At 42.5% G+C, this 22,562-nt stretch overlaps 1 protein-coding gene across 1 annotated transcript in view; it reads left to right on the forward strand.

The window, feature by feature from the left end:
* Positions 1 to 7,143: 7,143 nt before the first annotated feature.
* LOC146628375 (peroxisomal succinyl-coenzyme A thioesterase-like) overlaps positions 7,144 to 22,562 on the forward strand; it is a 28,935-nt gene continuing 13,516 nt past the window's right edge. Inside the window, exons 1-8 of the mRNA XM_085359481.1 lie at positions 7,144 to 7,328; positions 8,005 to 8,206; positions 9,242 to 9,341; positions 9,418 to 9,608; positions 9,689 to 9,858; positions 11,179 to 11,298; positions 11,538 to 11,620; positions 11,737 to 11,830. Coding sequence (XP_085215607.1) covers positions 8,011 to 8,206; positions 9,242 to 9,341; positions 9,418 to 9,608; positions 9,689 to 9,858; positions 11,179 to 11,298; positions 11,538 to 11,620; positions 11,737 to 11,830 — 954 coding nt within the window. The 5' untranslated portion in view covers positions 7,144 to 7,328; positions 8,005 to 8,010. The remainder of the gene's footprint in view (positions 7,329 to 8,004; positions 8,207 to 9,241; positions 9,342 to 9,417; positions 9,609 to 9,688; positions 9,859 to 11,178; positions 11,299 to 11,537; positions 11,621 to 11,736; positions 11,831 to 22,562) is intronic.

Raw genomic sequence — 22,562 nt, forward strand, 5'->3', positions numbered from 1 at the left:
ATCCAGGTAAGTGAATAAAAAAGTTGACTGAACCAATAAAATGAACTCAGGTTTGCTCGGTAGTGATTTTATCTCTTTATGAAGTGCTACTGGTAAGAGTACATGTTTAGAAAATGGACATGTGAAACAAGCATAGTAAAAATGATAACATTTTATTATCAGCATTACCCACAACAACTGAACAAAATGTGTATGTTTTTGCAAAATTTCAAACACTTTGAATTTTATACAAGGTGCTCTTGCTACTCTGATTGCAGTTTAATTACTTCAGGTGCAGCTTTTCATTTTTTTTCTTGTTCAGTGAGACAAATCTCTTCTATTTTGGCTCACTGAACAAATGCATTAAATTTAGGTTCAGTTTCTAAAGTTAAAATGTGGAGGGCGCACGACAGAAGATCTGCATTTGCTGTGGATTTCACAGTCCTTGCTCTTTGACTCAGCATTTTGTGTGTGTGTGTATGTGGGGGGTCCTTTTTAGTTCTTATTATTATTTTTGTTTAATTCTTAGTTTGTCTGCTGTTTAGGTCTTCTCTATCATGTTTTCCTTTCTGGCTCTTTCTTGTTACTGTTGTATGGTGTTTTGAGCTTTGCATCATTTCTCTTGTAACATATTGCTTGGTTATACTCTCAGTTTAGTATTTAGGGTTCTGGTTATAATTTCCATGTGGCTTTTGTTAGTAAGAAAAAAAATGTGGTGCTTGAATGTGAAATATATAGTTTTTAATCCATAGCTAAGATTATTGATTCTATTTTTTTTATTCTTTCTAAATCCAGCCACACATTTTTCTCCTATTCATGTTAATGGGATAATGGTACATGTAAACTCTTATTTCCAAGTGAATGAAGCATCCCCAGGCAGCTCAGCAGACAGCAGCAGACTGTATAAAAGTATAACAAACTGGAAAAAGGACACAAAATACCTGACATGCTATTCATTTTCATAGTTTATTATTTATTATCAATGTATATGTTTAGAAAAACAGAATATAAATATGGAGTAAACCCAGTCACTTATCCAGGCCTGACACTGAACTAGGATGGACACCTGTCCAATAGACTGGCACTGGTAGAAGGCAAAGTGCCTTCTACCAGTGCACAAGAGTCTTGGAACAAATGCAATGATTTAACAGAGAAAGTCCCATCAAATATATATGAGGCAATCCAGTCTAATGAAAAATGAGATAAATGATTCAGGCTATCTTCATAAGGGGGGAGACTGAAGGAAAACCTTGACCCTTGTTTTGATCCAGGCGGTCAATGTGGACATTGTGGAGGACTATAAATACCTTGTAGTACACATTGACAATAAACTGGACTGGGCTAAAAACACCACTGCACTCCACAGAAGGGCCAGAGTCGACTCTATTTTCTGATGCGGCTGAGGTCCTTCAACATCTTTTTGACAATGCTCAGGATTTTCTATGAGTCTGTTGTGGCCAATGCCATCCTCTATACTGCAGCGTGCTGGGGCAGCAGGTTGAGGATTGCAGATGCCAACAGACTAAATAAACTGATCCGCAAGGCCAGTAATGTTGTGGAGATGGAGCGAGACTCCCTTAGGATAGTGTCTGAGGGGCAGATGTTGTCAAAGATAAATGGAATGCTGGATAATACCACCCACCCACTCCATGACATGCTGGCTAGTCACAGGAGCACGTTCAGTGAGAGACTGAGATTTCCAAAAAGCACCACTGAACCACACAGGAAATCATTCCTGCCCATGGCCATCTCCCTGTACAACTCCTCCACCTAATGCGATGTAGACTGAAATAGTTACACCTTTTGCACAGTACCTTTGTACAGTAAAATAGCAAATGACAATGTTCACAGGTTAGAGGTACATGTCAATCATATATATTTCACCTCTGTGATATTCCCACCCGTCTAATATTCTTGATATTTATAATTGAGCGCTTTGTATTAAATTAGTGCTATTTCTTAAATGTGTTAACTCTGTAACATATTGTATTAATTAAGTAGTTTAGTCTATTACTGTTACTGTCTTGGAGCAACTGTAACCCACATAATTTCCTTAGGGATTAATAAAGTATTCTGATTTTGGATCTCAGGTACACAGCCTTATTTTGAGAAAGACTGAGAACAATAATGTGAGAGAGTAACAGAGCTGAGGTGGGAGAGAAACGACAATGTTAATTGTGTCAAATACAACCCTGGGACTGTTCCTAATACTATCTTCTTATAGATCTTCTGTAATGGTAAATGTGACCAAGAATAAGGGGAAGGCCAATGTCTGGTCTGCACACATGGGAGGACGCTCTATGTGACCCCCGTCAGCTTTAGTCTGGGACAGAAGCCAGGACCCAGCCTAGGTGATGGATGAACGTCTGTCTATAGACATTAATCTTGTCATGAGTGTTGGGGGCATGCTCTGTCTGCTCTGCGTCTCTGCAAACACACATGAACCAATCCTACTACACACTTTAAACAAACAAACAAGAAAAACAAAACCTAAACTACCAAAATAAAAAATATTGATTGTCTTCTTTACTTTAGTATTTCTATTTTATACTCCAGCTGATCTTTGAGGTCAAATACAACAGCTTATTTACTTTTTTATGCAGGTAACAGCAGTTTTTAACCAACTTATGAATTGATTCATTTGATGGAAAGAGAACCATAGTGCTCAGAGAATATTAACTAAACCTAAGCTTAAGAATGTACCTACCATGTTAAAACTACAATGTCCAGAAGATGGACGACAAAAGGAGCATGTTCTTTCATGCCAATTTGTTGTTGATTTGTTTCATGCAAGTTATAATATATTTTAAAATATTAAGTAAAATGTAACATATAGTCAAAAAAAGAAGATAAATCTTAGTATTTATCGTGGTGGATGAGTGGAAGCCAAGAATAAAATAAATAATGATCGATCACACTAGATCTGACCTAATACGCCTACCTATATCTTCACTTAGAGGTGGAAATAGCTGGGGAAACCCCTTAATATACAAGCTGCAGATCTCAAGTTTTTGGACACACACACTTAAGTGAAGGACAACGTCAACAAACCTAAACAAACAAAATGAAGTGTTTTGTTTTGGTAATAAAAGGCTACTGAAAACAAGTCACGTTTCCCAGCTAACACAGGGAAAGAGGCAGGGTAAATCCTGGACAGGTTGCTGTTGCAGGACTAACACAGAAAGACCAACAACCATTTATGCCTATGGTACTTGGTGGTAGAACATGCAAACTGCACACCACAGAAAAGCCATGGCCAGATGGTGGAGTTGAACTCAGGACCACACCATCATGCTGCCCACGATTCCTTCTATGGATTGATTCAGTGCAATGGATTGAGAGTGCCTGGTCGAGATCCAACATTTGGTGCTGAAAACCAGGACAAGTTTTGACATGAGGAACCCATGACATGGGCACGTACTCTCTGGACTCTGTTCCTTTAAGATTCCACTATTCCAGTAAAACCCAAAGATGCTCCATTCCATTAAGATCTGTTGTCTGGGGAAGCACCTAAAATCCATTGACACTAATCGTCATGTTTTGGAAGCCAGACTGAGAAGATTTCACCTTGTTAAAATGATGCATTGTCATGCTAAAAGTAGCTATAAGATCAAACACTATACCCATATCAGGATACACATTAGCATTATGACTCAGACATAGTTTAGAGTTCAGATCATCATGAACTGGCCATAAAGGGCCTGTGGAACACCAAGAAAACACTGTCCACAATCATTACACAACTAGCCTGTACTTTTGATATACGGCAGTTCTAGCCAGTCATTTAGTAACATGTTAAAAAATAATGGCAGTTAAAGCTTATGTAAGCTGGTAGAAATGAAATTAAATCAGTTGTTGTGATCAAAAATAAATGGTATGTTTTCCCAAAGCACTTCACTTACATTTCAGTCTTGTCTCACTTTTCAGAGAAAACAATCAGTCCCCATGATCACAGATGTTCCCTCCTTTGTGTCTTTTGGTTTTCAGACTCCCCACCCATCCCACCCATGTCAGCAGAATAACCTGTGACTCTGGTGAATATAAAATGTATGAGTTGCTGAGCTTTTCTGTCTGTCTGTCTTTAATTAGTCTGTGTTGTCAGGCATTGTGTGCATGTTTCTTTGGACAGAAAAGAGGCGTGGCTGAAGACATTTTTCACCATGTCAGTCTCTGCTGACCTTTGACCTCTTAACTCATCTCAATATGCTTGTTTTTCCTTACGTAGTTGTTACTATGATTAGCTCGATAGCATCCAAGAGAGTGTAGGTTGATAAACAGCTAAAAATAAAGGAAGATAAGACTAAGACAAACTCCTAATGAGATGATGGATGGTGTCCTATGAAAAGCAGAGGGCACCAGTTGTGGACCTGCCAATTCTTGTGTTCTGTGGTAAATCATGATTTACACTGTCCCGGGCAATGAGCACAGGGCCCACAAGAGGACGCCATGCCCTCAGGCCACACTCATGAAGTCCGTTTATAATTGGTCAGAGACATTCACACCAGTGGCCTCCTGGAGGTCCTTGCATAAAGGAACTGATATTGGTCTTGCTGTTGGGTTAAGGACCGTCAGGCACATTGAGATAGCTTTTGGGCAGGTAATTAGACCATGTATACACACATATGTATATATATATACATATAAATGTTTGCATGTGTACCTTATCTCCTCTTTAAAAGGTGATCAATGTGAGCGAAAAAACTTTCCCCCCCCTTTTTTTTTTTTTTTTTTTTGTTTCAAAATTAAAAATGCCAAAGATAACATGGTTCTACAGGCAAACTAGTATTTTTGGACCAACAAGGTGATTTCCAGAGAGCAAGTGGCTGAAAAATTGGAATATCTTGGAATGGTGTGTAGTGTGTTCTTTGAAAAAAAATAAAATAAGAAAAGCCTAACAAAATCTCAACAAGGAGAGGACAAATGATAGACTTGTAGTCAAGACCGCCTAAACTGAGACCAAGACAATACCAACACCAGAGGGTATCGAGACCAAGACCAAGACAGAGACAAAAAAAGTCTTTAATCTGCAGCCAGATGCTGCTTCGTCTACGGGTGTCAGGCATATTTATGTGTTTTTGCGATGCACTCGCACAGCCCTCCTCATCGCTGTCTACTGTCTCACTCACTTACTGAGAGGACAGACACACGCTCCACTTGACTGTCGCGTCTCTCACGCTCTCTGTTTTTCACATAATGATATTATCCTATATCCTCGCATGTGATTGGCCACAATACGGAAGGATTGGAGCATAGCTGAGCCACTGTGTGAGAGCTGAGCAGCGAAAGGAAATTAAGTGAGGAGCTGGCTCTCGCTCAATGGGAGTCCACTATGATTCACTATAAAGCACTCTCTAAGCACGGCTCTTAGAGCTGATGCTTTTGTGCATGACACATTATCGAACGTGATGATGTGTGTCATGGATACTGTTGACTGACTCCAAATCTCCCGACCACTATGTCGATCTGAGAAAGCAAGACCTAGACAGCGAGACCAAGACCAACACCAAAGTCCGTCGAGACCAAGACAAGACCACATAAAAGTGGTCTCGAGACTAAGACCAGTCTCGAGACATCCAACTCTAACAAGTGAAGAAATGGCAGGCCTCCAAATGAGCATCAATATGTAGACTGGAAGTTAGGGGAGAGGTACAACAGTATATCTACAGCCAACTACATTAAAGGAAGTGGTTTGGGGATCTTTCAAAGCAGTCAGCTTCTTGAATGTACATCATTGGCTTCATTTTTCAGCATGACAATGGCTTCACTGTTTTTAAAGCAGCATGGGATCATCATGGCAGTAAAATAGCAAAAACACCTAAAGAAAAAGTTTGCAAATCCCTTCAAGAAGCCTTGAGAACAATTGATGAAAAACTTAAATTTCAAGCAAGCTGCTCAAGATAATTTTGTGTGTGCGTGACTTTTAAGACAATTAGATTTGTACATGTTCTGTATTTGCCCCACACTGCATTAACCTTTAGGTTTTTAGATGTTTCAGTAAATGACTACAGCAGTGTTTCCACTTTATAAAGGTTGACTATTAATATTTTAGTATAATTCTCTATTGATCACATGAAGCCCTGAATGATGACTATTTTTAAGTTTTCCCTTGGGTGCCCTAGATTATGAACGCTTACCACTGTCTGATAACGCCATCTTGTGTCCAGCGGCGTATACATGGTAGTGAGCACTAGTGATGATAAATTTGATTATTTTTACTGAATCGAGTTTTAATGAGTCACTCACCAAAGTGAATCGATATTTGAGTCATTTGATTCACTGAGTCAGTCGACCAGAGAGTGCAAAAAATGTACATTTTCACTCAAACTCAGTTTGTTTCTCTTTTCATGTAAATCCTACTGCTAAGATGAATGATTCTAAAAGAAAACCCCAACTATTTTATAGAAACAAAAAAGAGCAAAAACATTTCTAAAATTAAGCAATTTCCTATCAAAATTGCTTAATAAACATTTTATTTTAATATATTTTTTATTTTTTATTTTATTAGTATTTTCGTTAAATGTGTTAAATATATATTTTCTCATCTAAATGTCCACTGAGCTGTGAGCCAGGGGGCGGTAATGCGCCTTAACATTGGTTGACAACCAAGAAAAAGAAGAAGCTGTGAGCCAGGAGGGAGGGGGTGAGTGAGTGAGTGATTCGTTCGCTTTATGATTCAGCACAGGAGGGAGAGGGTGAGCGAGTCCTGAGTGATTCGCTTACGCTTACGATTCAGCACAGGAGGGAGGGCGTTAGTGAGTCCTGAGTGATTCGTTCGCTCTATGATTCAGCACAGGAGGGAGGGAGTGAGTAGCTCAAAGTGCTGTTAGCATCTTAGCAGAGCGATGCTACTGTGAACCGAGGAGCTATTTTCTTGATGTGAGCTTCTACTCAGGGTTTTTTCTTCCAGTTCAGAGTAGAAATTTTTTTGTTACGATACTGGATGTTGTCTTTTTCTCCACAATTTTAATTATAAGCTAGATACATTTCTGCTAACAGCAACAGGGATAAGTCAGTGAGTCAGTTGGGCTTGTGAATCATGATTCATGAATCATGATTCACGAGTCAGTAAAGTCATTCTCGAGTATTGAACGATTCGTTCATGATTCGCGCATCACTAGTGAGCACGTCCCTGTAGGAGGAGACTGTAGCTCCCTTTCACGCAGCTTGTGTGGAAGCTTTGAGTTCGCAGTTTTGTTGACTCAACTTTTAAAGCTAGATTCTTCGGTAAGTTTAAGACCCTTATAGGGAACTTGCAGACCAAAAATCGACGGAGAAGCAACAAACCCGAAGACACCAGCTCAAAGGTCTGCTGCTAACAGGAAGTTGTTCACGTGATTTAACAAATAAAGGTAAGAAATGTTCCACATTCGCTACAATGTTTATGCAGCTGTCATTGAGACTTAAATGTGTTTTTCCACTGATGTGCTAGACTACTATCAGGGTCTGTTATATCACTTACATTCAGGTCACTATATTTCATTTAGTATTATATTTTTTCCAATACATGTGTAATAAAATTAATATAGGTTCCAGACAGGTCGCCAGCAAAAACTAGTATTTTAATGACTTGCCCAAAAATTTCAAATGTTTTGGCATTTTAAGGTATACAGCGTAGATCAGTGGAGCACAGTAATGACACTGAATAATTGCAAAAAGGAAAAACTAAATGTAACAGTTGTTCTTGTTATTGACCACATTCTACAGTAGAGGTGTCAGTCATGTTAAAGGTCCAGTCCGTTTTTTGGAGGTGTGGTCTTAAACTTTTGATCAGCTGTAAAATAGCTGTTTTAGTTTAAATGTTGTTTTCAATAAATTGCATGCCCCAAAAATGTTTTCTTTCACTCCCATTTCTTCTTGTTTTCATGTTGAAACTTGTTCAGATCCAACCATGCAAAATATGATTTTTTTTTGCCATTTTTCAAGTAGTCTTAAACTTTTGATCGGAACTGTATTTAATACAAATGCATATAATGCTTGAGTGATTCAATTCCAAATCCAAGTCAAGTAATATGTTTGTGTATTTAGTTCAGGATGGACAGGAAGCAGTGTTGTGTGAAGCTGTCGGTTCAGCCATCCAGAGGGCTCATGGATGAGAAATTCATTGTCCTCGTCCAGAATGCCCTGCCTGGTTCCCAACTGACCATCCGTGCCCTGCACCAGTGTGAAGATGGACACAGCTGGGAAGCGTTTGGTCACTACACTGCTGATACCACAGGGACCATCAATGGTACATTGTTCAGTACTGAGACCTAGAAAACTAAGAGAAGAAAATGTAGAAAGACATTATATATAATATATACAATAGGTGAATGTGCAGTAGTAGCATGTATGCAGCAAGCAGGTGAATTCTGTACATTAAGTGAATTAAATAAGAATAGACAATCTGACTATTTTACAAAATAGACAATATGAACATATTTAAAATTAAAGGAATTTGAAATGTACATTGTGCCGGTGGGTTTAGAGTATCTAGAAGAGAGTCCTGTCTCAGTCACTTATGGATGATGTGAGAGGGCAGGTGTGTGTGTGTGTGTGTGTTGGGGGGGAGAGGAAGCAAGAAGAATGAGTTGAGTAAAATTTGACTTATCTGACTTTTATGTTTCACATAATGTGCCTTACAATCCGGTGGGCCTTATTATCAGAAAAAAATGGTAGCCATGAAAGCTACCCCCAAATTTGGGATTATAGATGACAGAAATAACATAATGTAATGAGGTAATTAAAAAGTTAATTACATAACTGTCGTCAACAAAAGGTGCTTTATCTCTTGGCTATTACTGTCGCCCGGCAAAAGTTGCAGATGATATTGCTTGCAGCCGCTGCAATGCTTTCGACCAAGACAGGCGCAGATTGATGATACCATCAACATGCGCTATCGCGGTAGAGCGGTATAAAATGGTAAATGGTCTGTATTTGTATAGCGCTTTTACTAGTCCCCCCTAGGGACCCCAAAGCGCTTTACACACCCAGTCATCCATCCATTCACACACACATTCACACACTGGTGGAGGCAAGCTACAGTTGTAGCCACTGCTGCCCTGGGGCAGACTGACAGAAGAGGCTGCCATATCGCGCCATCGGCCCTTCTGGCCAACACCAGTAGGCGGTAGGTGAGGTGTCTTGCCCAAGGACACAACGACCGAGGTATAGTCAAAATCTCTACCGTTGGCCAAATTCATATCGCTTCTACCATATACCATTTATACCGCCCACCCCTATGTGCACGTATCTAAAAGATTGTGTTTTATTTGACTTTTTTTAGTTTCAGAGGATCCCAGTATAGGTGGGACATATTCCGGAGTCGAACAGATGGGTCTACTGTGGAGCTTCAGACCAATTCCAGGCAGCAAATCTGGACTGAGGTAGTCTTTTTGTGGAGATGACACCAACGCAGAATCCAGTATTGGCACCATAGATAATTCTCCCATCTCTCCTCAGGATGCGAAAGAAGAACATCCAGACTCCCATGGAGGTCACAATTTCTGTTTACCAGGGTCACCAGACAGAGGGCTTCGCAGATCTGGTGCCACTCTCTGGTGTGGCGGTGGAGCGCTGGTATATGGCACCTGGTGTGCGTAGGATTCCAGTTACAGAAGGTGGACTCACCGCAGCCCTTTTTCTGCCCTCGGGTAAGTCCTGAAGAAGGTCCACAGTGAGATATCCTGTGGGTGTAAATTAAATCAGCACATGTTTGTTAACTTGTCTTAAGGTCCTGGACCTTTTCCTGGCCTGCTGGATCTATGGGGGGGTGGAGGGCAGTTGGTGGAGTACCGTGCAGCGCTCTTGGCCTCTCATGGATTCGCTAGTATGGCCATCGACTACCTGACCGCTAAAATCACCATGGAAACTGGAAAGATGGTGGACAACCAGTATTTTGAGGTACATCTAACAAAGTTAATGTTTTGGTTACAAGGAAACAACGTTAAAAAAAAAAAGGAGATGGGTTCAGCTAGTCTCTTTCACCTCTATAGCAATGTTGACCACCCTGGGCTTCCACCTGAGTTATCCTTCTTTTTGACTCCAATGAAGACTGTAGTTTACAAAATCATATTGTCTTCAAAAAGACTTGAAACAAGCAATTAAGCCAAAAGCCAAACAAGAATGTTTACTGATGTCATAGACTGAAGGATTTCAGGTCCATTCCACAGACTTCCATACATGTCTTTTTGCAACCAGATGAATCACCATATGGATCATGGAAAACAAGGTATGTTTTAATACACTTAGACTTCTTGATACTGTTGCGTACATCAGTGAATAAAATCGGTTTTCATAGAGTCTGTGGTAAAAATGAAGTAGTCATGCATTTTGGATCTGATATTAAATGATCTTTAATGCCACTTTCCTCAAACAAAGTCTCTGCAATGTCTGATTACATGCATGCAACAGCATCCTGCCTCCAGCATTTCCTACCCAAGCACTATCTTTGTCCTTGGTTAAATTCTCTTAACCTTTCTGATGTATGAAAACAGCTCAGAAATCTCTGTATAATGTAAACCAGATGAAGTTAGAATGACAGCGAGACAGTTTACAGCCTGAAATACTTTGAATGCTACAAAGCTCTGGGCTTTTAGATGCACCATGATTCATGTCAGGTTGATTAAGACTGAATAAAACATTTGGGTGATGTCACGAGATGCCACAAAGAAATGGGACATCTGATCATCTCAAATCATGTATGCCTTAAAAGATCTTCAGTTTCTTTAATTTCAAATACTGAAATGCAAACTGCCCTTGAAGCTGCTGTCACTATGCTGTGTGTGTGTTTATAGGTAACTAGCCCCATGAAAAACTGTCTCAAAGTGTCATTCTCTTTCACACACGTCTTTAATCAGACCACAGAAACGAGAATGAAAAGTGTTGAAGTTGTTTTAGTTTAAAACGTTTAAAATCAATTAAAATTTGTTGTTCAGGTGTTATGGCATGCATGGTCCCTGCATGATTTTTAAAATATAGATGATATACCATGGACTATGGTTTCTGTCATTCTCAGTTTTAGTTTATATCTTTTGACTTTTGTACAAGATTTTGTGTTTTGCCTAGTAATTATGTTGGTACCTTTATGTTTTGAGGAATTGGGTTTGACACTTCCTGGCCCTAAAAATCCTCTTGAAGAATTTGTTTATCTAACCTCAAAGATCAAAATGAAAGTCCTGGTTTTGGTGTTACCTGTTGTCTGATATATTTTTCCACCTACAGACAGCCTACAGAGTCCTGCAGCAACATCCTCAGGTCTGCGGCAGCAAGATCGCCATGATAGGTCTTTCCTTTGGCACCAGTATCACCCTCAAGATGGCTGTTTACTCTGAAGTTATAAAAGTAAGACATATTTTTATAGTGACACTGGAGCTGGAAAATCAACATCAGTCTATTTTCAGCAACAATGCATGGTCAGGATGAAGAAATAGGTTGACCACTGGCTGTGTTTTTAAAGTCACTGGTTTTGGCAAATTGCAACTTCATCATTTCTTAGAATATTCTTGTCTACCCATCTTATTCCTAATCAGGTCTTTTTGTCAGTTGATAACATCTGTCTATTTTATGTGTTTTTTTTCCAGCTCAGTGCTGCAGTCTGTATCAGTGGGAGTCATGTGCAGCCAGTTGATGGATCTGTGGAAGAAATATTGAGATTCTTTCAGAAGTAAGTTTACATGTTGTCAGTTACTTTTTAGTTAAAGCCAAATTGGAAATCTAATATATTGAAAGATGTTAGAATAATCCTTTTTAACTTTCCCTTTTAATTTTTTGTCCCATCAGAAATGGTGAAAAGACTCGCTTCAGTGAAAAGAACGAGGTGATCTGGCGAGATCTGCTGTTGCCCATCCCCACCGACCCTTCACTCAAAGTCAATGTGGGTACCACCAGCTAAAGCATATTTCTGTCTTAAAGCCCTTACACACGAGAGACAATAAATCCATGCTTATATTTTGTGCATTAAAAGTCACCTTTGGATTCATCTAATGTAGCCATTCACACCAACCCCGTAATTATTCCTGCTGCTGAGGTAGGATGCAGTAAGATAAACTCATCATCGCTTCACTTTATTTCTTTCACAACTAGGGCTGGGCCATATTATACCGTTCACGGTAATACCGGTACAATGTTAGGCAACGGTAAGAAAATGAAATACCGCGATAGAATATGGATAAAACGCGCATGCGCAGTGCCTTTGTTTTCATACGCACATGGCCGATTGTTGAGTGAAACGGATGAACCAGAATTGGTTTGTAAAAATGGTGCAAGTTCAGTGATGTGGAACTGGTTTGGTGTTTGTCCATCAGATACACAACAAAGCACATTTTTTTGTAGAACATGCAAGCGGGCCGTCGTTATTGCCGTATTTGTCGGACTAAGGTGCTCGTAAATCTGGGAGTAATCTGGATCCGAAACTCCGTCCCCTTCAGGTCCCAAAGTCAAACGAACACACAGCATCACTGAGAGTTAAAAACTGTCTAAATTCTTTCATCTTTAATAAAACGATCAGCATTGCTGCTTTACCAGGTGTAACTATGAAGTTGAACATCCAGGCATCCATGAAAACAGAATTTATTACATTTAACGGAGTTAGAAGTTAGCAGGAAGCTAGCGGAAGTTAGCTCGCTAGTTTCGCTAGTTACCTAAGCATGATATAGCATGTTCTGACTGAGAGATTTCTGAGAAAATTCAAACGTACTGCTTTGCTATCACTTCCAACATAAATGAAGACGGGAAACTAAACAGCAGTGACGTTTGTAGGGTTACTGAAGTTGGGCTAGGTGGTATATAATGATGTGCTACGTGATCGCTAGCGATACAGCTATGTTAGTGTGAGGGCGCATGCATATAACTTGTGGAAAACTGTCAAGTAGGGCCTTTAGCGGCCTGTCTGAATAAGCCAAGAGGAAGTGACATATTGAAGAGAGCCTGTGGGCGCGCGAAAAAAAAAAACAGGGAGGTGCGCTGTTGGGAGCGAGCGGGGTGTGCGGTACTGATCCCGCGCGTGCCATTACAGCGGAAGACACCAGGAAAGCCCCGCGGTCAGAACAAACCTGAACGAAGAGTAACCGGGAGGTTAGTGGGGCAACGGACGGGATCGCAGCGAGTTTATGTGGAGTTTCCCTCCGTGTGTGGAATCCGACTCAGGTTACAGCAGTTTTTTGTTTTTTTGTTTTTTTGTGAACCCGAGTCTGGATATCCTGCTCCGGCTGTGGAATTTCTGGGCAGCCTAACAGACGGGAACTCTGGTTCACGACAGCTACACCTAGAACAGTTTATTGGTTTCACATACCAGGGACAATTCACTGGATCGGACTTTACTGTAAAGACTGGAACTATTTTTTTTTTTTTTTTTTTTTGCTGTTTGGACATTGCAAGTAATGTGATGAAGCTGTGTTAACCATTCTAGATAAGAGAATTTCTGTGTTAACCTGAATTGTTCTGCTGTATTGTGATCTTGGCGCCCTTTTCCGGTGGCTAGTGTGGTGGGAGGGGTCGAGAACTCGAAACATTGGGTTACAACAGCCTGTTTGATTTATTTTATTTTACTCTTGGGGAGTTTCCTTACTGTCGCCCTTTGTCTCCAGGGCACTGTTAACATCTATAATCAATCTTGGTTCACGAGGGCCATCCGAAAAAATAAAAGGGGCCACGTTGTTTAAAAAGTCATTGTATGCTTCTGTCTAACTTAGGTTGCCTTGGAGTAGGGGCACCCGAGTTGTCTGGTTAGGTACAGAAAAACGGAGGTAAGCGAGGCTGTGTTAATATTCAACAGTACAGTGCGCGCCAGGCAGTCGTTGTTTCACAGGTTTGGGCCCCGGAGCCTTCTTCTGTGCCTGTAGCAGCCAGACAGCTAAAACCATTCTTACAGAAGTAAGTATCAGGGTCAACTGTACTGGGGGGGTCACTGACTCAGATCCGACCACCCTTTAGTCGTTCAGGGCAGCCTGTGCGCCTCTTCACCCCTACATAAAGGGGCTAGTAGCCCCTTACACATTAGCATAACATAAACAGTGAAGCTGGAGGATGAACGCTAACACTTTTCCCCTCGATAAAAGTTAACGTGAGGGTTCCTGGTGGTTAGGGACAAATGCAATCGCATGGCAGGATGCTGTAAACGGACCAAACTTCAGTCAGGAGAACAACTGAGATAATCCTTCCACAATACGAGGTTAGTCATTAATATATTGCAACAACACGGGAATAGAGCAGCTGTGATAGAGTACAGCATTAATGAATCAATGGTACAGAAGTGGAGGAAGCAAGAACAATGAGTTGAATAAAGTTTGATTTCTCTGACTGCTTTGTTTTGCTTAATGTGCCTTATAATCCCGTGCACCTTATGGTCCGAAAAATACATATTTGACTTTTTTATTTGGCACACTGTAGTTTAATGTTGCAAAGCACCTCTTTTTAACTTCAGTGGATATTATACATGGTTATGCTCAGGATATGTCAGCCCATTTCTACTGGAAATGCCTTTTGGTTAAACTTTGAGCAAGGAATTTGCATTTGCACTGTTACATTTTTATAAAGCTTTAATGCATGTAAAAAAACAGCTGCTTGTTTAAGTGAAAATAAATGGATTTGGGGGGGGGGGGGGGTTTGCGCTAGTAAAATTGTGGAGTTGTATTTTGTCTCGCATCAATTATATCGTCAGTTATATCGTTATCGCAAATTTTCAAATATATATCGTGATAAATATTTTTGGCCATATCGCCCTGCTCTATTCACAACACCCAATTTTCCACAAAAAAGCAGTGCATTCAGTAGGCATACATATATGTGTGTGTGTGTGTATATATATATATATATATATATATATATATATATATATATATATATATATATATATATATATATATATATATATATATATATATATATATATATATATATATATAAATAAGATAAAACGCTAAAAACCATCAATATCTGCGGTGCCTTCTGATACAGAAAAATAAAACAGGAAACAAACAAAATCGACAGCCGCACCTGTCACAGTCTGTCGAATTACCATCTTCATCCGCTTTATCCGGGGCCGGGTCGCGGGGGCAGCAGCCTAAGCAGAGAAGCCCAGACCTCCCTCTCCCCAGCCACCTCTTCCAGCTTATCCATTCCCAGGCCAGCCGAGAGATATAATCTCTCCAGTGTGTCCTGGGTCTGCCCCGGGGCCTCTTCCCGGTGGGACATGCCCAGAACACCAACCCCAGAAGGCGCCCAGGAGATGCTCGATGCTCGAACCACCTCAGCTGGCTCCTTTTGATGTGGAGGAGCAGCGGCTCTACTCTGAGCCCCTCCCGGATGGCCGAACTTCTCACCCTATCTCTAAGGGAGAGGCTATCCACCCTTCGGAGGAAGCTCATTTCCGCCGCTTGTATGCACGATCTCGTTCTTTCGGTCACTACCCACAGCTCGTGGCCATAGCTGAGGGTAGGGACGTAGATCGACCGGTAAATTGAGAGCTTTGCTTTTACACTCAGCTCCCTCTTCACCATGACGGACAGGTGCAGCGTCCGCATCACTGCAGCCGCTGCACCAATCCGTCTGTCGATCTCCGGCTTCCTTCTCCGATAACTCGCGAACAAGACCCCGAGGTACTTGAACTCCTCCACTTGGGGCAGGAACTCATCCCCGACCCAGAGTGGGCACTCCACCCTTTTCCGGCTGAGAATCATGGCCTCAGATTTGGAGGTGCTGATCCTCATTCCCACTGCTTCACACTCGGCTGCGAACCGTTCCAGTGTGAGCTGGAGGCCTTCACCCGATGAAGCCAACAGAACCACATCATCCGCGAAAAGCAGAGATGAGATTCTGAGGCCACCGAAGTGAAAGCCCTCCGCCACTTGGCTGCGCCTAGAAATCCTGTCCATAAAAATTATGAACAGAATCGGAACAGAACCAAGCTCTTGCAACGGTTGTATAGTGATCGAATGGCCCGTAGCAATGGGCCAGACACCCCATACTCCCGCAGCACCTCCCACAGGACACCCCGAGGGACACGGTCGAATGCCTTCTCCAAGTCCACAAAACACATGTAGCCTGGTTGGGCAAACTCCCATTCACCCTCAAGTATCCTTGAGAGGATAAAGAGCTGGTCCAGTGTTCCGTGACCAGGACGAAAACCGCATTGTCCCTCCTGTATCTGAGGTTCGACTAGCGGGTGAACTCTCCTTTCCAGCACCCTGGCATAGACTTTCCCAGGGAGGCTGAAGAGTGTGATCCCCTGTAGTTGGAACACACCCTCCGGTCCCCCTTCTTAAAGATGGGGACCATCACCCCGGTCTGCCAGTCCAGGGGTACTCCCCCTGATTTCCACGCAACATTGTAGAGGCGTGTCAACCAGGACAGCCCGACAACGTCCAGAGCCTTCAGGAACTCATGGTGGACCTCATCAACACCAGGGGCTCTGCCACCAAGGAATTGTTTAACTGCTTCAGTGACCTCGCCTCCGGAAATTGACGGGTCATTCCCCTCATCCCCAGACTCTGCTCCCTCCTCGGAAGATGTGTCAGTGGGATTAAGGAGGTCATCAAAGTATTCCTTCCACTGCCTGACAATTTTCTCAGTCGAAGTCAGCAGCGCTCCGCCAGCACGATACACAGTGCAGGTAGAGCACCACTTTCCCCTCCTGAGACGCCTGACGGTTTGCCAGAATCTCTTCGAGGCAGTCTGAAAGTCTTTTTCCATGGCCTCTCCGAACTCCTCCCACACCCGAGTTTTTGCTTCAGCCACTGCCCGAGCTGCATTCTGCTTGGCCTGTCGATACCCTTCGGCTGCCTCCGGAGTCCCACAGGCTAACCAAGCCCGGTTGGTGCCACAGCAGGCACCAACCACCTTGCGGCCACAGCTCAATGCAGCAGCTTCGGCAATGGAGACGCTGAACATGGTCCATTCGGACTCATGGTCCATTCGGACTCAATGTCCCCAGTCTCCCTCGGAATGCTGTTGAAGCTCTGCTGGAGGTGTGCGTTGAAGATATTGTGGACTGGGGCCTCTTAGGTGTACCAGGTCTGTCCAGCGTCCTCCCCCGCCACCTGATCCAACTCACTACCAGGTGGTGATCAGTTGACAGCTCAGCCCCTCTCTTTACCCGAGTGTCCAGAACATATGGTCGCAGGTCTGGTGATACGATTACAAAATCGATCATCGACCTGCAGCCTAGAGCGTCCTGGTGCCACGTGCCCTTATGGACACTCTTATGTTCGAACAGGGTGTTCGTTATGGCCAAACTGTGATTTGCACAGAAGTCCAATAACAAAACACCACTCTGGTTCAGATCAGGGAGGCTGTTCCTCCCAATCACGCCCCTCCAGGTCTCGCTGTCATTACCCACGTGAGCATTGAAGTCTCCCAGCAGGACAACAGAGTCTCCAGGTGGAGCACCTTCCAGCACCCCACCCAGGGACTCTAAGAAAGCTGGGTACTCTGAAATGCCACTCGGCGCATAAGCGCAGATGACAGTCAGGACCCGTTCCCCGACCCTAAGGCGCAGGGAACAAACCCTCTCATCCACCGGGAAAAGCCCCAAGCCGAGGGGATATTAGTATACCCACCCCAGCCCGCCGCCTCTCACCAGGGGCAACTCCAGACTGAGACAGAGTCCAGCCCCTCTCCAGGAGACCAGTTCCAGAGCCCAAGCCATGCGTAGAGGTGAGCCCGACTATATCTAGCCGGTACCTCTCAACCTCACGCACTAACTCAGGCTCCTTCCCCACCAGAGAGGTGACATTCCATGTCCCAATTGCCAGTCTTGGCAGCCGGGGATTAGTCCGCCAGGGGCCTCCGCGCCTCCTGCGGGTGGTGGGCCTGTGGGAGGATGGGCCCATGTCCCCTTTTCGGGCTGTGCCCGGCTGGGCCCCATGTCGAATTACACCAGTTTAAAACAAATTAAAACACACTGATGTGGCGGGTCCTCTACCCGCAACCAGAAATCCACTTGGCAAAGCAGCAGCTCGGTACTCTGTCCACAAGTTTGCGTCACACTCTAATAAATGTGGGTCAGTGGCGATGAAGTTCACTACTCTCACAGGAACGCAATGTTTCCCACCATTCTAACAGAAGTTTAGTGGGACCCGCATCAAGCTTTCATAGAAAGGAATTAAAAACACCAACTTGCCCAGCTTGGACCAAGCACTCACACCTTCAGGTTTGCTAGAGAATAGTTAATTGCCCACACCTGAGCTTATGAAAGGGGCAAAGACCAGGGTTCCCAGACTCAGGTCTCACCTGTCACAAACAGCATTTAGAAAAGTTGATGCTTTGTTTTCATGTAATTAATGCCTTTGAAAGGAGTTGGTGTTCAGATTTATCATGTTCCTTTTTGGTTGTGGTTGTGATAGGATGTGTTGTGACCTCCTAGACTATGAGTGACTTTCATGTTGTGTAGTTGTGCTTGCTTCATTCTACTTTTGTAATTTACATTTCCTACATAGCAACACCCTCTGCACGAGCAAGACTTGCTATATGCATAATTCAGCTCAGCTTTTAGTATTAAAAGATTAAAAGCATCCACTGTCCTGAGTTAACAAGTGGTATGCATTATATTATCTATTGATACAAATCACATTTGTTCAATTCAATTGGCAGCAAATCACAACAACAGTTGCATCCGGGTATTTTATATTGTATTTTAAAGACCTTATAATGCAGAGAATGTTGGGAAAAGAAAACTCCCCTTTTAACAGGAAAAAAAACTCCATAAGAACCAGGCTCAGGGAGGGGTAGCCAACGCAACGGGTTGTGGGTGAGGAGACAGGAAAAAAGACATACTGTGGAAGAGAGCCAGTGATTAATAATAACTAATGGTTAAATGGAGAGCAGTGTATAAACACAGAGTGTGAAAAGATGTGAGTGAAGAAGAATACTCATTGAGTCATGGGAAGGCCCTTGCAGGTCTAGGTCTATTGCAGGGTAACTAAGCGAGGATTCAAGGTCATCAGATTCAACCCTAACTATAATATTTGTCAAAAAAGAATGTTTTACACCTAACCTTAAAAGTAGAGGGAGCGGTCTGTCTCCTGCATCCAAATTGGAAGTGGTTCCAAGCTGATTAAACTAACTCAAGCAGTGAAACACTAGGAAACTAAGACCAGGGACCAGGACAAAAGCATGAACATAACAATACACTCTGACAAAGCACAGTGGAAGACTAGCACAGTATAAACAAAGAGGATGATTAGGAGAATTGGAGACACATGGGAACACAGCTGGAGCAAACTAGTAATAACGAGACAAAAAAACCTGAACACAATGCACACGAGACGATGGCTGTCAAAATAAGACACGAAATAAGTCAAATACAGAGACAAAGACCTAGACTCAAGACACACAAACATGACGCCAGAAGAGAATAACAAACACATGACAAGGCCAAGAGAAAGAGGGGAGAGACAGATACATAGGGAGACAGCGAGAGAGAGAGAGAAACAGAGAGTGGGAGCACCAGATATACAAAGGGCAACATTACGGGCTGGGGAGACTAAAGGTAACTGTGAAATGCACTTCACACATGTACACACACGCACAGTTGTTTGTCGCCAGATGCCACGTTTATTTATCGTTTTCATTTGTTATGACCGACCACAGTCTGACAGCTCCGGTCTCAGCTGATTTCCAGTCTCCCCTCCGCTCCTCTCCCGTCTCACTATAAAAGGGAAGGAAACCATGATCAGTCCAAACGCCATCAGCTGTTCTCACCTGCGTCTCCAGCACCGCCCCGTTGAGCTCACTGCACCACTCCTCCCCTGCAGCTGCGCCCGGGACCACACCTCCGCCACAGTAACCAAGCACAGGCATGCTGAAGACAGAACACAGAGATAAAGACTAGGAACCACAAGTAAGCCAAGACAACAAGACTGAATTAGAAAAGGAGATCCTAAAAAAAGAGAGACTGAAGAACAGGAGGGGAACGCTAAAGAAAGCTAAACAACCTAAAGTCATATGAATTACACAAGAGATAAATAATACTAACAGAGAATTCATAAGAACAAGGAAACTAAACAATACCAATAGAGACTAGGAAAAATAAATCACTCCTTGAGATCAAAATAATAACGAGTAACAAGAATCAACACTCCATAAATACACAACACTGGGTCAGTGACCCATGACAATCTGACTTTAAAAGCAGGAAATTAGAGGTAATCCCAGTTTTTATGTATTTAAGACATTTCTGCAGTTTACTTAATTAACAGTGCTGAGCGCCTCAGACCCAGGCCTACACACGCACACTGCACAAAGATACATCTTTCCATATCCACCCTAACCTCTGAAGCAGATGAACACATTTCCTTTAGAGCCAGCAGTGACCTTAGTGTGTCAGGAAGAATCCCCATTTACATGAACAAATTGAAGTCTGTTAGACATAGGGTTGCCAACTCCCTGAAAAATAAATAAGGGACACCTCGTGGCCAGGGCCGGGCAACCCAGTTGTCTTCACCCTTCCCAGTGTGGTAGCTCTTTTTTTTTGTGTGTGAAATAATTTTTTAACCATTTGACTTGAATTTGATTTAAGCAGATGCATATTCTTTGTGATATGACCATATGGGAAACAAATGATCATTCAGCCATTTATTTTTAGCTCAAAATGACAACATTAACACAGTAAAACAGGCCTCTTTCTTAAACAGAAGCCTGTCATGCTTAACTTTTGAGAATATAAGTAAAACTTTCTTTAAAATAACTCTGTCCTGCTTAACTTAAAATTATATAAATTAATAGAAAACAATAGAACAAAATCATTCTTGTAACAGTGCACATATAGTGCATTTAGTACAATTGGCTTCAGTTGAGGTATTATTTCAGCTTTTCTAATGCTAATCAGCTGCTCCTGTTTGTAAACCCGCTTGTTCCCATGATTACGTATCTTAACTCATCATCATTATTCATCTATGTATTACTTTTATGTATTAGTCATCTATTTGTTGTAATCATCTATCCTTGCAGTTGTTTATTACACAAAATAAATTATCACACTTCTGGCCACATAGCGCTGATATTCACTGCACATGCCCATATTAACCTTAACCAGAGGGTTTTAAAAAAACAAACCAATGTTTACATGCCATATCTGCTTCTGCCGTGGCCTGGTGGACAAGAAATTGGTTAAAGGTTCCCCGAGCTTTCACGCCCCTCATGTTCTTCATGTGCCCACCATTAGAAGCATGCCTATGGAAAAAGTGCGCCGGCACACAGTGCAGTGCGCTTTATAGGTGTTATCGTGCACTTTTCCAGCCAGGTGTTTTCCTTTTCCCATTCCTCCCTGTACTTTTGCAGCCTATTTTTCTTTCTCTGAGGGGAACAAACATTGCTGCTCTAATGCTGCGCTTACACTGTGCGATTTTTGGCCCATTTTGAGCCGATTTTTGAGTCATGCGACCGATTTGGTGATCTGCCCAATTTTGGCCTTCATTGTGCATCGTTTAGTATACGTGGGGTAACGAGAAGCGATTAACACCTCGAGCAGCTCCCGATCATCAATCGCTCGTGAGGGTGTCACCGCAGCTGCTCACACTGCTCACGCGCAAACATGTAAACGTCGGTGAAAAAGACGGAGCAGCACGGCAGTGCAGCGTGTGATCTGGACACAAGCGATGGAGGCACAACTTGTAGAACTTTGGAAAGCTCATCCGAGCCTTTTCGATGTGGCATCACAAAATTATCACGACCACAACAACCGTGAAAATAGTTGGATTTACATTGCTGCTCAATCACAGCTGCCTGATCAGTGTTTTTCATTAGCAATTTAGCAAAGTTGATGGTGGTGGTGTGCGTGTCTGTGTGAGTGAAAGAGAGGGGGAGCGAGCGACAGATTTTCTGTTATAACCTTCATTTTATGGAGGCACAGTGTGAGCACTCAGGTCGCATCAGAGCATCGGGCCGTATAGTGTGAGACCCTGCATCGTGACCTACCAACTTCTAACCCCTGCGAGTCAATCGTGCAGTTTGAAAATCGCACAGTGTCTGCCCAGCTTTAGGTGTACTGTCATCCGAGACTTGCACCGCAGTGTCGGCGTTTGTTTCCCTGTTGGCCATGCTTCTTGTTGTGGTCATCTGTTGTCTTCCGGTATTTTCTCCGTAAGCGACCTTTCCTCGACCAATGAGATGAGCGGTAATCTGAATTGTCATACTCGAATTGTCATAAGTGTGCTGTCAGCTCATTGGTCACAAAGCAGGAGAGGGGCTGAGAATTATGTTTTCCAACAAAGCGTTAATTCCATTAAAAGTTATAGACTACTTTTGATTATCACTGTATTACGGGACAAAGTGCGTCCCTTATTAGCTCAATACGGGACGTGTACTTTTGTTTCGAAATACGGGACTATTCCGTTTTTTTAAGGGACGGTTGGCAACCCTAGTTAGACAGATGTGATTCAACCCAGTGCTGCATACTAGTTTTAATACCTACAGCATGCAGTGATCTGTGTAATATAATGTTATGGTTAACAGTGACAAATGCTGCAGAGATGAGTCCACTGTTAGAGGCCATAAAAAATTATTTATAACCTTCACTACTACTATTTCTGTACTTTGATAAATTCTGAACCCTGACTCAAATTCTGCAGTAAACCATTCCTTTGCAGATAATCATGTAGCTGTTTTACAAT

This window comes from Diplotaxodon limnothrissa, linkage group LG7, assembly GCF_057381915.1.
Source record: "Diplotaxodon limnothrissa isolate DT_005_m linkage group LG7, D_limnothrissa_male_GT1.1, whole genome shotgun sequence".
NCBI classification, from domain to species: Eukaryota; Metazoa; Chordata; class Actinopteri; order Cichliformes; family Cichlidae; genus Diplotaxodon; species Diplotaxodon limnothrissa.